General features: G+C 43.6%; 1 protein-coding gene across 1 annotated transcript in view; it reads right to left on the reverse strand.

The window, feature by feature from the left end:
• Positions 1-395: 395 nt before the first annotated feature.
• The window catches only part of ZNF704 (zinc finger protein 704), a 134,928-nt gene continuing 120,564 nt past the window's right edge, over positions 396-14,759 (reverse strand). The window contains exon 8 of the mRNA XM_017834569.1: positions 396-2,478. Within this exon, the coding sequence (XP_017690058.1) occupies positions 2,467-2,478 (12 nt within the window). The 3' untranslated portion in view covers positions 396-2,466. The remainder of the gene's footprint in view (positions 2,479-14,759) is intronic.

Below are 14,759 nucleotides of genomic sequence, written 5' to 3' on the forward strand. Positions count from 1 at the left end.
TGGTAGATTTTCCTTCTCAAGATTTGGGTTGCAGGAATAGAGCAACTGCAGTAGAACAGAACTTTTCTAAAGAAAAATAAAACCCAAACAATCCCTCACAGCACTTGCAAAGTGCTTGGAAAATATGAGTCAGGTCCACCCTCAAGCTCAGAAACCAGAAAGCAAATAAAAGAACCTAACAATGTTGCCCAAAATAAATAACCACAGTGTGGAGGCACCTAAATGGGGGACATGTGGGGGAGAAGCTCTTCATTTTTTTTAATCCTCAGGATTAGCACATCTGCTACAAACTAAACAAACAAATCGTTACTGCAGTCAGGAAAGGACAACTAATGTAAAACAGGCTGAGACATAAATTAGTAGTCATGGTAAACTGTCACAGGTGAGTGACACTTTATTTTAATATAAGAATCAGCAACAGGTACTATGAAAAATGTGTATGGAGAAATATAAACACTTCAACCTGTTGTAAAACTAATTATTAAATTTCCTTTTGTAGCTTCTCCACCATCACAATGCCTGTGCAGCCCTGTACAGTGGTAAGTAGTCACAGTAAGTCAGGCCTCTCTAAATCAGAAGCCATGAAAACTTAAAGCACTGCTTTTTCTTTCTAAATTTCAGTGTTTTATGGAATACAGTCCCTTCTTTTTCTTTGGAGCCATTAGAATTATCAATGGCAAAGAAAATAAAAGATGAAATTCCCATATAATCTTAGCTCCAACAGTGGAGTTTATGGTTTTATGGGGGAAAAAACCACTCATGGTGCAGGACTAAGGATAAACAAGGACGGTAACAAGTAAATGTGCTCATCTTCTAAATGCTTTCATACTCATGGCAACTTTGCAAAAACTTGTCAGGAGTTGTCATGTTATTTCTTTATATTTATTCCTCGGGTTAGTGCTGGCTTGTAACATTTCAATATCAAGATGGTACATGAGGGAAAAGATGGTAATCATATGAACACTGAGGAAACTCTTAAGCAGAGGTCAGAATTACTGTCTCAAATTGACGAAAAATTAACATTCCTAAAATTGACCCAATGAGTAGACCTAACAGAGCTCACATAGACAAATACATACCCTGAAAATAACTGAACAGGGGCTATTTCTGCAGGGCTTGAGGAGCATTATGACTGTTTGTTCTTACAGTTCAGCCAGCCTTAATTGTCACCTCACATTTCTCACTTCAGAATACAACTGTCTGAAAAATTGCTTCCATCTAAAGTGCTGATAAATTTGGAAAACAATGTGGTGGATTGACCCTGGCTGGATGCCACTGCCCACCAAAACCACTCTATCACTGCCCTGCTCAGCTGGACAGGGGAGAGAAAATATAATGAAAGGCTCATGGGTCGAAATAAGGACAGGGAGAAATCCCTCACCAGTTACTGTCAGGGGCAAAACAGACCTGACTTGGCGACATTTATTTAACTTATTGCCAATTGAATTAGAGTAGGACAATGAGAAATAAAAACTAACTCTTAAAACACCTTCCCCCCACCCCTCCCTTCTTTCCATTTTTCTCTACCCCCTCCCTCCCAGCAGCACAGGGGGACAGGGAATGAGGGCTGAGGTCAGTTCATCAAACATTGTCTCTGCTACTTCCTCCTCAGGGAGAGGACTCCTCTCACTCTTCCCCTGCTTCAGCATGGGATGCCTTCTATGGGAGACAGTCCTCCACCAGCTTCTCCAGTGTAGGTCCTTCCCATGGGCTGCAGTTCTTCATGAGCTGCTCCAGTGTGGTTCCCTTTCCATCGGCTGCAGTCCTTCAAGATCAGCCTGCTACAGTGTGGGTCCCCCACAGGGTCACCAGCCCTGCCAGCAAACCTGCTCCAGCATGGACTTCTCTCTCCATGGGGTCACAGGTCTCTACCAGGAGCCTGCTGCAGCGTGGGCTTCCCACAGGGTCACAGCCTCCTTCGGGCACCCACCTGCTCTGGCGTTGGGTCCTCCAAAGGCTGCAGGTGGATCTCTGCACCACCTTGGAAGCTCCATGGGCTGCAGAGACACAGTTGCCTCACCATGGTCTGCACCATGGGCTGCTCTGGCACCTGGAGCACCTCCTGGCCCTTCTTCTTCACTGATCTTGGTGTCTGCAGAGTCAGTTCTCTCGTACATTCTCACTCCTCTCTCCCAACTGAAGTTGACATTTTGGCTTTTCTTCCCCCTTCTTAAATACATTGTCCCAGAGGTGCTACCAATGTCGCTGATGAACTCTTGGAGTCAGCTGGCATTGGCTTTATTGGACATAGGGGAAGCTTCTGGCATCTTCTCACAGAAGGCACCCCCGTGGCCTCCCTGCTACCAAAAATTTGCCACACAAATCTAATACATCCCTTTTTTTTTTTGTGAGAAGTACTGTCTGCTCAGGCTCACGTTGATTTGATCAGAACTCAATGAATAGTGCAACTTTACATTTCTTTCTTACGTGTGAAGCTGAAACAGTCCTAGAGGCTTTATTGAATCTTCAAGACCTGTGCTGTTTGGGTATAAAAACAAAGCAGGTTTATTTGATGGCTGAACAGTCTTAACAGAGCTAAATAGCTTAGACAGCAAATCTTTATTTAGATTTAATTGTGGCAGAATCTAATTAACAGTTTTATATTAAAGACTTGAGAGTCTCTGATCTCTTTGAAAATCACCAATACTGCCAAAACTGCAAACTCATAAAAACAAGGAGACATTGAGACATTTTTGCAGTGAAGTAATTTATGCCATTTTTTACAAAAAAAAAAAATTAGCTGTAATGAAAAACTAACAAAACCACCAAAGTGATTTAAAGGGCCAAATCTGTGAGAAAGCATGAAGAACCAGTAATGAAGAGACTTTCCAGGTGTAAGCAGCAGAATACTGAAATATCAGTTAGGTAATTCAAAGTTTCAGATATTTTCATGCTATCATAAGGAGGAATCTAGGAAACATATTTATATTTTAACTACAGAGTTATAAGGGCAAAACTGTGCCCCTAGCCTGGGTGGGTATAGCCCTGCTCTGCCCAGCTGCCAAATGGTGGGGGAGCCTGTGGGCTCCAGGTAATGTGAGGCTGTAGCTGATTCCTCATGTTTCTCTGCAGCAGTATGGACACTCTGGTTCACTTGATCTCGTGTGCACACAGCAAAAATAAGAAGTTGCAATACTTTTTTTTCCTCCTCTTCAGAGGAGGAAAGCAAGAGACAAGGTCACCTACAATAATCATAGAATCACAGAATCATAAAATCATTGAGGCTGGAAAAGTCCTCCAAGTTAATTGAGTCCAACCTTTCACCAAACACCACTATGCCAGCTAAACCATACCACTAATTGCCATGTGCAGTCATTTCTTGAACACTTTCAGAGATGGTGACTCCACCACCTCCCTTGGCAGCCCAATCCAATGTTTAACCACCCTTTAATGTCTAACCAGATGTCTAACCTGAACCTTCCCTGGAGCAGCTTGAGGCCATTTCCTCTTGTCCTCTTGCTTATTACCTGGCAGAAGAGGCTGACCCCCACCTGGCTACAACCTCCTTTCAGGTAGTTGTAGAAAGTGATAAGATCTCCCCTGAGCCTCCTGTTCTCCAGGTTAAACACACCCAGCTCCCTCAGCTGCTTCTCCTAAGACGTGCTCCAGATGCTTCACCAGCTTTGTTGCCCTTCTCTGGACATGCTTCAGCACCTCAACATCTTTCCTGTAGTGAGGGGTAGAGAATGGGACACAGGATTTGAGGTGAGGCCTCACCAGTGCTGAGTACAGAGAGACAATCCTTGCCATGGCCCTGCTGGCCCCACTATTCCTGATACAAGCCAGGATGCCATTGGCCTTCTTGCCCACCTGGACACGCTGCTGGCTCAGGTTCAGCCAACTCTCAAACAGCACCCACAGGTCCTTTTCTGCTGGGCCACTTTCCAGCCACTGTTTCCCAAGCCTGTAGAACTGCATGGGGTTCTTGTGACCCACATGAAGATGTGGCATTTGGCTTGCTGAACCTCATACCGTTGGCCTTGGCCCATGGATCCAGCCTGTCCAGATCCCCCTGCAGAGCCTTCCTACCCTCCAGCAGATCAACACTCCCACAAAACTTAGTGTCATCTGTAAACTTACTCAATCCTCTCATCCAGATCACCAACAAAGGTATTAAACAGGATGATTTTATGTCTTGCCTCCCTTCAAATCCTTGGCTGCTGATTACTTTCTCACCAGGAGAAAGTACAGGTTTAGAAATAAAAACAAAGAAAAAAAATTCATGTGACTTTTTTCTTTTGTTTATCATCTCTTCCTTTCTACTGCTCCACTGTAGATGACTTATTTCCCCTTCAGTCCTCATGGGGGACTGACAGTACAGCATGACCCCCAGCTGTTTCAGGAATGGCTCTTCATTTTGCCAGGAGAAACTTGCATGTAGGCAGAATGTGCAGCCCATGTGCAGATTCCATACTGTGTCTTTCTTCAGTGCAGCTACCGACCACATGTAGAAAGTGAAAATAAGGCCTACAGCTTCCTTTTTGCAGGTAAAATGCTACCAGAACAGGATGGAGACCTGTAACTTCTCTTTCTCTGTCCCATAAACTCTTCAGGTCTGGAGAGGATGTCTGACCATGACTGTTGTATGAGCAAGAGGAATCCTGCACTAGTCTGCTTACCTGCACAAGTTCCCTCTGCTCTTGCAAACCATTGTATCTGCCCAGGTTCCACCTGCCTCTTGGGCATGTAGATCTCCTTTAAGGAATGCCACAGCCACAGAAGAAGAAAATATAATGCTCGAAACAATAACATGCAAATTTTCTATGCAATTCTAACAAAGTCAAACAGTTATTTCTTATTTGCTCCCAACAATTTTTTTGTGAGCAGTGAGATGTACCCACACTCTGACACCGCAGAAATGCAGAAGTCAGAGTTACCTACAGGTTAATGAGACCACGAAAATTGCAAAATTAGATTTTTAGTTTTTTCCTTTCTGCATGGAGCTCTGGTGTGCTTTTATCTAAATTTTTTTTTTTTTTTTTTTTTTTTTCCAGAGCAGCTGGGAATATTAGCCCTCCAGAAACAAGTCTTGCAGGAAAATCTAATTACATACACTATATTTCAACTCAGGTCATATTTTACAGCCTACTTTGAAAACAAAGCTACTAGTTATGGTTCTATAATGTTATTACCGATGTTATAATAGGGATTTTGTGTCTGACCTGACTCCTATCTCACCACTCTATCAGATTGGTTGGCTTTTGCAAACTCTGATTAAGCATTAACTAAAAACATAAATCCTAAGGAATTTTCCCAGTCACTTTGACATTTTCTAGTTTGCTGCCATGAATAAAACCACCGTTCTACAAAATCCCATGCTGTTGCTTTAGTGAATGAATGCAAAACACTCTTGGAGCCATGGTAAATACAGATTTTTACATGGAGACACTTAATTTATTCCAGCTGCATAATTTCTCCTCTCTTGCGATGTCCTGTACTCTCCTAATCAAACCACCTGTTGTTTCAGATAAATGGCTAGAACTACTATCTGCCTGTTTAAAGTTTACAGTCCAAAGAGGACATAATAACAAGATGGTGATTCAATCTGTATTCTCCAAACAGATAACTAAATTAAATATTCAAATGAGAGACGAATGTTCAGTTGGACAGAGAAGCAGCTGAAGCAGCTTGGTAGACTGCATTCCTAGTGGGAAGAAAGTCCTCTGCCTTTAAAATCTAGGCTGTTCTCACAGTTAGAAACACACCCTTAGGAAACAGCAAACAGATTCTCCCAAATACAGGGAACTGCACAGTTTCCAAATAAGGAATTCTCCATGGAATCTTAAACAAAGGAAATCATCCTTTTCCTACTGTAAGTCAAATGAATCATTTTTCCCCCAGAAGAAACTTAACTATACTTTCCTAGATGAACACATTCACTTCAGCATTTTGTAGGACCTATGCTTTCAGTTTTGTTTTTGCAAAATGATATAGAAACAATGTGTTAAGTTCCAGCAGGCAGACTTGTTTCTCTAGCTGCTTTGTATTCTCAAATATTCTCAAACATATCTGGGAGAACCCATCTGTCTGCAGAGATAAGATGAAAAGCACTTTTTTAAAATACAAACTATCTTTATGAAGTCTATAGAGAATATGTTCACATGACAAATATTTGTTACTGCACCCAGAACAAAGGGACCAAAGCCAGATGTGTATAACTCATTTAGGAAAGGGGGAAAAAAAAAGCCTTACCCACTGTCTAATCTGCTTTTGCTCTATTAGCCTTTTGCTGAGTAACAGACTTCAGGAACCTCTTACAACCAAGCTGAAAGATTGCTACATTCTCATTGATTTAAAAAACTGCCTTTGAGCCCACAGCTGACATGCCCTTGCCTTCCAGTTCCAGCAAAGACACCTCTACCTCTATGTAACTTGCAATGCCAGCTTCTGAGTTCCTGGTCAGAGCTGAAAATACCAGTTATGCACAAATCTACAGTTCCTGCCTGGAACTATGCTTTGTATCAAGTTCTTACTTGCAACTTTCTAAGAGCTGTTTTAGCCCACAGGCAGACCTTTCAATTACTGGTTCAAGATCTCCCAATAAAATCAGGATCTAATTATTAGCGATTTTTTTCCCTCTGAGAAGTTGGTAAGCAATCAGATTTAGTGGGAGCATGGCTTCTGATCATAATACACCCTAAATATCCTCCTGATACACTCGAGATTGCTAACTGCTCCAGGCCACTCAGTCCTTGGAAGGTGCCAGCAGGCCTCCTAGTGATGCTCCCCCAGAGCTGACTTTGAGAAGAAATACAGAGTTAGACCCTATAAAGAAGGCAACACAGCTAGAATTTCCATGCATATCCTCTGACACTTACTTTCCATCTTTGTGCTTGAGGGCTATGTCTCAGTTCAGTACAACATTTTTCTCCTCAGAATTTTTTTTATTGGTAACAACAGCACAATCAATAAACAATGTGAAAGGAATACTTGGGAGGAGTGAAAAGGTTATTTTGGATTTTAGGAAATAATGCCCTCAGTCCATAAAGTTTCTTCTTCTACTTGGAGAGAGGAGAGATGTGAGGAGGAGTAAGAGAGAAGGTTGATGCTTCTCCAGTTTCACTTCTCTATGACAGAATGGAAGGAGTTGTGTTCTGCATCTGGTCTTAAAATGAGCACTGGACAAAGCCCACCCCAATCACTGCTGAGAATTACACTCTCTATCACTCTCCCTCTCAGCTGTGTTCATCCCTGGGAAGGCGCTCTCTTGCCAGGCATGTTCTTGCCTCCTCCTACTCACTCACCCACCCAAGTTTCCCTGGCAGCTGTGTCTTAGCCTTGCTCCAGCCCTTAGGATATCTCCACCTACCACTTCCTGCCCTGAAAACACTTCAGATTTATACCAGATCTGCTAACTTGGATAACGAGACACCAAATGCTGAGCTGCATCACCTCTCAAGGGCACAGACGGGGGAAGGGATGCAGAAGTGACTTAATGTACCTTGGCAGCTCTTTTTCTGCTTGGGTTCTAGGGGATCGGCACACATTGAGAACTGAATCTGTTTTAGCAGCCCTTGAATTCCTTTAATTCATTCCAGCAGCCTCTTTAGTGTATAAGAGTCATCACAGTGAACACTGCACAGCATCTACTGTGTAGGAGTATTTATGACTGTACTCTACAGCTCTCAATATGTGACAATTCTCCTACTCCAGTTGTGATCCTTCATGATTCCTCAGCTGCTATAGCCTGGCCTTGATGTGATTCTTAGTCATTGCTAGGACCCCTATGCCATTCCTTGGTGCACAGCATGAGGACAAATATGCAGCTCTCGTCTAGCCAGGTGTGGAAGGGTGCAAAGGCTTGTAAGAGAGAAAGAAGCAGGGAGAAGGGGCAGGAAGTTGAGAGCTGTGTAGCTGTTGTGGAGATTAGGAAAGGAGCTGCAAACAGTCGCAGTCTTTTGGGAGGAGATATTCCACGGGAAGCTCAGCAAGAAAGAGGAGTGTACATCAGGCTCCCTCTTCACATCTTTTTTGTGGGAAAGGGAGTGAATTGGTTCAATGAGACATTATTCAGGAGTTGACTTGTTCCATTTGCCCTATTCCAAGCTATTAAAAATGGAAATATGAAAAATTAAACAATTTTCCAGACTCTCACTCCATCAGTTACTGAAAGGAAACAAATATTTGTACATCCTATTTCAACCAGGTATGTAATTTAATGTTGCAAAACTGTAATATTTGGGCTATAAGTGCTTCAGGGAACCTGAAAGAAAACTATTTCCACTGGATTTTATATCACAGAAACATTTCTATTACTATGAATTTCTGACATGGTAAAAAATGAGCCTTGATGCGTTTAAAATTACCTCTTCTTTATTTACCCCATAACATTACAGCAGGAAAGGTTTATAACTATTGAGTATTACACCACAAATAATGTCAAAACAATGAATGTCAAGATTCCTAAAGAGAAAAACTGTAGTTTTATGATAGTAGGCAACAGGGACAGAAGAAAGACACAAAAAGAGAAGGTAATTTATTAAAAGCTGAACATTATACAGAAGCAAATATATGACTGCATTTCTAATAATGTAACTCTCAGGAAATGTATGCTATGAATCCTTTTGAACCCCTCAAGACTTGTGTGTGGAATGCAATATGTGCCGGAGGCCCAAACCAAAGCACACATACAAATACTTCAAGGAATTAATTTAAAATTCCTGCATGTAGTGTAAATTATTGTGACTGCAATGTCAAGATCTTTATGCCTGAGATGAATAAAAGCAAGTCTGCTATATTCCCAGAATACAGGAATAGCTGCTCCATGGCATGATAAATTACACCTTTCTCCCCTCACTTTTACTGGCTTTCTTACATTAGGAAAATCTCATTGTTGACCAAAAGCAAGGTGTTTTTTTTCCCCACAAGGAACCAATGATTATACATTTTTATACATTTCCTATCCACCCCACATTTCTATCTCTCGTTTCCTGGAGACCATTTCTCCCCACCATGCCAGCCTAATTGTCATACTAAAACTATGCCCTGTTCAGTTTCTGAAAGACAAAACAGGATCCAAATCCAGGAAAGGGTTCATGGCTGTGAATCAATTAAGGAGACTTCCTCCAGTCCAGAGTTAGTTAAGACCCTGAGCCTCAAAGATTTAGATGTCTAACTTGTATTTAAAGGTACCTAATTACCTTTAAGAATCTGAGCCTAAGCCCCTTGGGGTTAACTTGTGGCTCTCTCCTTAGCATTTCCTACAGCTATTTCAGAGAGTTCCCTATTCAGTTTGCTGATGCTAGGCATTTCAGAAGGGAACAGGTCTCTTATTTCAAATCTGTGGATGCTATTATGTACCAGAGCAGTTAAAAGCTAAGGTGCTTCAAAGGAACTGCTGGCACCTTTTAAATCACTATCGTGAATTTAGCTTCTTGTTCCCACTGTCTTGACTTTGCACACACCTGAAATTCACCTACTGTCCCTTATTCTTATGCTTTCCACCTTTTATATGCTTCAGTACAACTTCCACGAGCCCTACATAACATGTCTCCTTCCTCTAAGAAGCAGCAGGCTTTTTCTTCCCTCTCCTGCTTTGCAACATCCTTGCTTTGGAATCCCTCCAGTAAGCTCCTTAAGCACATGGAGTCGCAAGTACTTAGCAGAGAAGAGAATTACATAAATAATAATAATAATTAATAACCCATAAATGGAACCTTAAGGGGCTTCTAATCTTCACACGTGCTTGGAAAGGAACTTTCCAAAACTATTTAATTTGGGTGAGAGTTCTTAGTGGCAACATAATAATCAAAATATCAAACAAGTTTGTACAATTACATAGCCAAGTGGGCTCCAGCACAAGACAATATGTGTATATAGTTTGGCTGTGGCAGAGCATTGCCCATCCCTGGATTCCTTAAGTTGATTTTTAAACAAAGTTTGCAGGGAACGTGTAGGATGCGCTACTCTTCTGTGCTACTCACTTGAAACTGGATGCCAGGTTGGAGGAGTGAATCATTTTGGAAGCAATGGGTTTCTTTGCATTTCCTAGAATAAGACGTGACATAATGTATGCAGTTACGTAGCACACGCTAGCAATACACTGTTGATGCCTCTTTTAATGATCTTGATTTTTTAAAGTTAAATGATGTATATATAATTTCAACAACTCTGGTGTTTGTAAGAACATTATGTTGTCTATTTTCATGAAAGATTTCAGAATCAAAACTGTGAGCAAAATGAAAGGAGTTAACAGTGCTGCTGTGTTTTCTGGTCTTTCTTGTGACTGAAATGTTGCTTATGTGTGAAAAAACAGATATATCCTAGAATGAATAGTGATTTTTGCTTCAGACCAGTTTGATTACAATATCAGTCCCCCAATTGATCAGCAGTGGGATCTTTGAAGAGATACTTAACACTGAGTTTTTCATGAAATACACTTATTTTAGTAAAAACTTGAACGGTTGAGCGCGGAGTATTGAACTGCACTTGTAAAAGAGCTGTCCTGGAAACCCACATTCCCAAAGTGGCTCAGACACAGGCCATGGACCCTTTTCCCTGGCATGGCACGTTCTTGTGCACTGGTTGCTACTTTCCACTTCTGGTCCTGGGGAGCCACCGTCGCGTTTTCCACAGGGACATAGAAATATCCTGGGGAAAACTAGCCTTCCCTTGGAAAAAAACAAGCTGTCATTGCTAGCCTACCCAGGGATGGGGAAAACTTCTGGCTTGGAAATGGCTGCACTGAGGCAGCCCTCGGGGCTGCGCTCCTTTCACACAGCTTGCATGCAGGGTGACGGAGGATCCCCTGGGGTGACAAATAAAGATTTGTCCGTATTAGCTCTCCGTTTCCCTCAAGTTTTCCCTCCTGGCTCCTCGGAGAGGACACCGGGGGGAGGACAGGGCCGGGCCGGGCTGCGGCCGCTCCCGCCTCTCCCGCCCAGCAGCGGGAAGGAGGCGCCGAGCCGGCTTAGCGGCCGCTGCCGCCATGGAAACGCGATCCCGCTCGGCGGCTTCCCGGGGGCCGAGGATTCCCGTCCCGCTGAGGGGGGGAGAGAACCCAAGAGAAATCAACTCAAAATTGAAAGAAATCAGCGCCACGCAGCGCTGGGGTGGTTTGGTTTTGTGGTTTTGGTTTTGATTTTTTTTTTTTTTTTTTTATGTAGGGGGAATCGTCCAAATTTCGACAGCGCACCACTTGTTATATTTGTTTTCTTTTAATAACCCAGGCAAGCGGCAGTGGGCCGAGCTGGTGGGGAGTTTTTTCCTGGCTGAAAGGGGAGGAACTGTACTTGAGCGGGGGGCCGAGGGGGAGGCAGCGCTCTGCGGGGCGGGCGGAAGGTGACAGGGCTGGAGGAGGCGGCGGGATAGCGGGGACTGGAAGGGTCGGCTGTGGCGGGCAGGATGGAGAGGTCGGGCGGGATCTGGTGTAGGCAGATGGTGCTGCAAGTCTCCTCCTACAGCATCTGATAGGACCCGAGTATGGGGGCTGTAGCTGCGCGGAGGGTCCTTGTGTGCATGGGGAGGCAGGCAGGGAAGCTGGAATGTAAAAACGTGCGAAGAGAAAGAAACAGAATGGGCTGAAGGGAAGGAATCTATAGTCTGCCTGGGAAGAACAAAGGCAGCAAGACTACTCGTCATCAGCTTCCTCCCAAACGTGGAGCAGGGCCCCCCTCAGGGGCTGGCTGACCACAGCCCAGGTGGTCCCAGAGTCAGCTGCTGCTGGAGCACTGCTGTGCAGCCCTCTGCCTTCTCCTTGCACCATCTTTCCTCATCCCTTGCCCCGACCCTTGCTAATCCTGCCCAAAACCAGGGCAAGGAAGCAGAACAGTGGAGGGGCTCATCATTACTACAGAGTTGAGGCACGTGGGATGTCCCCAGCTGATGGACCAGCTGGGCTGGAAACATGGAGCTGCGCCCACAATTTGCTATTTCTCTGCTGTCAACAAATAACAGCAAGAAAGCATCAAGCCCTTACACTGCTCATCTGTGTAAAAGATGGCAATTTGCCACTGACAGAGGTTAATCCTCCAGCTCAAATGGCAGAAGGCCATGCTATGTAGTTACAGCATTCATCAAGCCTGCTAATGATCTTGTGGTAACATACATGAATTCAGATGCTGAGCATCCTCTCCTTGCTTTTAATATAGCCTGCAAAATTATGCCCCAGGACTTGTTCTTAATTTATCCTCCTTCTGCATATACTCGGCATGTTGCCGGTTTCAATGGCAGGATTGTGTGTTGTTTTCCACAGGATGCCTCTCTTCCTCAGGGCATGAGGTCGATGGTGCTTTGGGGATGAACTGTAGTTGGGCACAGAAAAGGCATGTTATCCAGATGGCTCCTGTTCTCCTTTTGTAGAAACTGAAACATGTATAGTGAGCGATGTGAGGGAAGTACAATGGAGACAGAATGGTCTCAGGAGCAAGGTAGTTAAACACCACTTAGCAGAACTGGAATCTCTTTTTGCCAGCGTGACACAGCTGCTTGCACAACTCTGGGCATCAGCTTTAACTCCAGCATGCTGGCCAGTGCAGGTATGTAGCCCATCCTGAGATGTCCAACTTGTGCTGTTACAGCTACAGCTGAGATCACCAGGCTTGTTGTCCCAATAAAGTGGTTGCAAAGAAATTCTAAATACTCTGAAAAAGTAAGCAAACCAAAAGTTGGAGGTGACTCAGACTCAGAATCCAAGTGTCCCTTGTTCATGTTTTTTACCGGCCTTAAGGTTTAGTTAAATGAACATTTTCTGCAGTATCAAAGTTAGATTCTGTTCCTTCCTGCTCATCTGCCCTTATGCTGTTCCCTGCCTCTGTGTGGCAGCTACCAGCTCCCAAATGTACTAATGAAACTGTCTGTGGGCCTGCAATGCAGATGATTTACAGGCCAACCTCATAAATGATTGTATCAATTCTACTATGGAGGCAGCAAACTGTGCTGCCAGAATGGGACTGGGCAACTGGAGATGGGATCCAAGAGAGAGAGAATGTCTTCAGCTTCCTTTGCCAAAGGACAAAGTTTTCCTATAACAACACCCTGAGTCTCTCATCACTTGAGTAGTAATGATGGTGTGAAAACTTGTCCCTCTCCTCCAGAAGGCCTGTAGAAACATCTACATTAGTGTTCATGAGTAACTTGGCCACCTCTGAGCCCCTGATCAACACCAATAAATAATTTTCTGGGCAGAGCAGAGCTGGGGCAACATTTGGAATATAAAGACACAAAAGCAGAGGTAGAACAGAGAAGAAATCAAATTATTCACCAGGGGCTCACCGGGTGGTCACTGGCTGTTCTGCTCACCAGTGATGCTAGAATCCCACAGGAAAAAAAACCACCTTAGAACTTCATATGTAATTACAGACTGCATCCTCACACAATTGTGCAAGAGGCACAGCTCTTAACCCCACATTTGACTAAAACACTAATTTCCTTTGAGATATTCTGTTTATCCAAAAATACCTCTCTTCCCATTTAGATCTGGTCAGGACAGCTGTTTTTCCATTTCAGCCTGCCTGGCTGAGGCACCTGTAGAGGTGCTGAAGATTGTAAGCAGCATCCCGGTGCCCAAGGAGTGACAGTGAGCTGATTTGGCATCCCAAGTCCTGCCTGCTGCAGGGGCAGCCCAGCCCAGCCCCGTCCAGCCCAGCCTAGCCCAGCGCTTCAGCCAGACCATGGCTGCTGCCTTCATTTCCTCCCCCTGAACTGAACCCGTGGAGGGAGGCAGGCTGCATTCCCCAGGGAAAAGCAGGCTCTGGAATACATTATTGATTTGCTGGAGGAGACTCTGGCCAGAGGGCAGTGAGAGACCAGGACAGCTGGGCCCTGCACGAGGATGGCTTGCTGGGCCAGAGATCAATATATTTCAGTATACCAGGGAGCAGGCACTGGCAAAGCCAGAAGTTAGAAGGGTAGAAGTTTCCTTTGTTCTGTTTGTTTTACAGAAAAAAAGAGGCAAGAAAATAGGTTTAAGGATTCTGGATATAGAGGAGGAAATAACCTCTTTATTTACAGAATAGCACAACCCAGCCAGCAGTGACAGTTTTAAAAAGGACTGTTTTAAGGTTGTCTATAGCTGAGGAAATGGTGACTGGTAAGGGTGGGGAATCTAGAGAACTTAGTACATATTTGTTGGGTTACTTTTGGTTTGAAATAAGGGCAGCTTCAAGGATAAGTGACCAAGTTCCCAAGTCAGTATTTTGTGGTTTTACAATCACACTTTCAAAAATGTTTTCTCCTTCCTGTTGCTGTGTGGAAGATCCACCAAAATAGCCCTCAAGATTGCCAGCACACTAGGCAAAAGAAAAAAAGTATTGCTAGTAGCATCTGCTAGTTTTGCAGCCTGTGTGACATACAACACCAGGAGACACATAGATTTGAAATGCAAGTGTGTTTTCTATTGTATTTTATTTGACAGTGACTCTTTAAGAAAATAACATTGCCTCCAGAGTTTATTTTACAGTTCCCAGTAAATAAGAGCTAGGCTGCCAGGCGTGGTTACTTTGGTTTGTTTTTTTTTTTTTTCCTTTCTTTTTCAGTTGCTCCTAAAATCATGGTCTAAAAACTCCTATAATGCAGATTGAGCTGTTGCATAGTTTTGGAAGGACTTTTTCATTGTGTCCCCACAGCACTCCATACTCTGCTTCACTGTTGCACAGTTGCCTGTAAGTCTGTATTCAAATAAATCATTTTCATAACTTTATTCTTTTCTGAAGAGCACTTCCTTTTTTTTTTAATAACTACAATAAAAAATATAATGAGCTAAATAGGGCACAAGTGGTGACTGATGAGTTCATGCTGACAGCATGCTTCTTGGGATGGCT

This window comes from Lepidothrix coronata, unplaced genomic scaffold (assembly GCF_001604755.1).
Source record: "Lepidothrix coronata isolate B3197 unplaced genomic scaffold, Lepidothrix_coronata-1.0 Scaffold235, whole genome shotgun sequence".
Classification (NCBI taxonomy): Eukaryota; Metazoa; Chordata; class Aves; order Passeriformes; family Pipridae; genus Lepidothrix; species Lepidothrix coronata.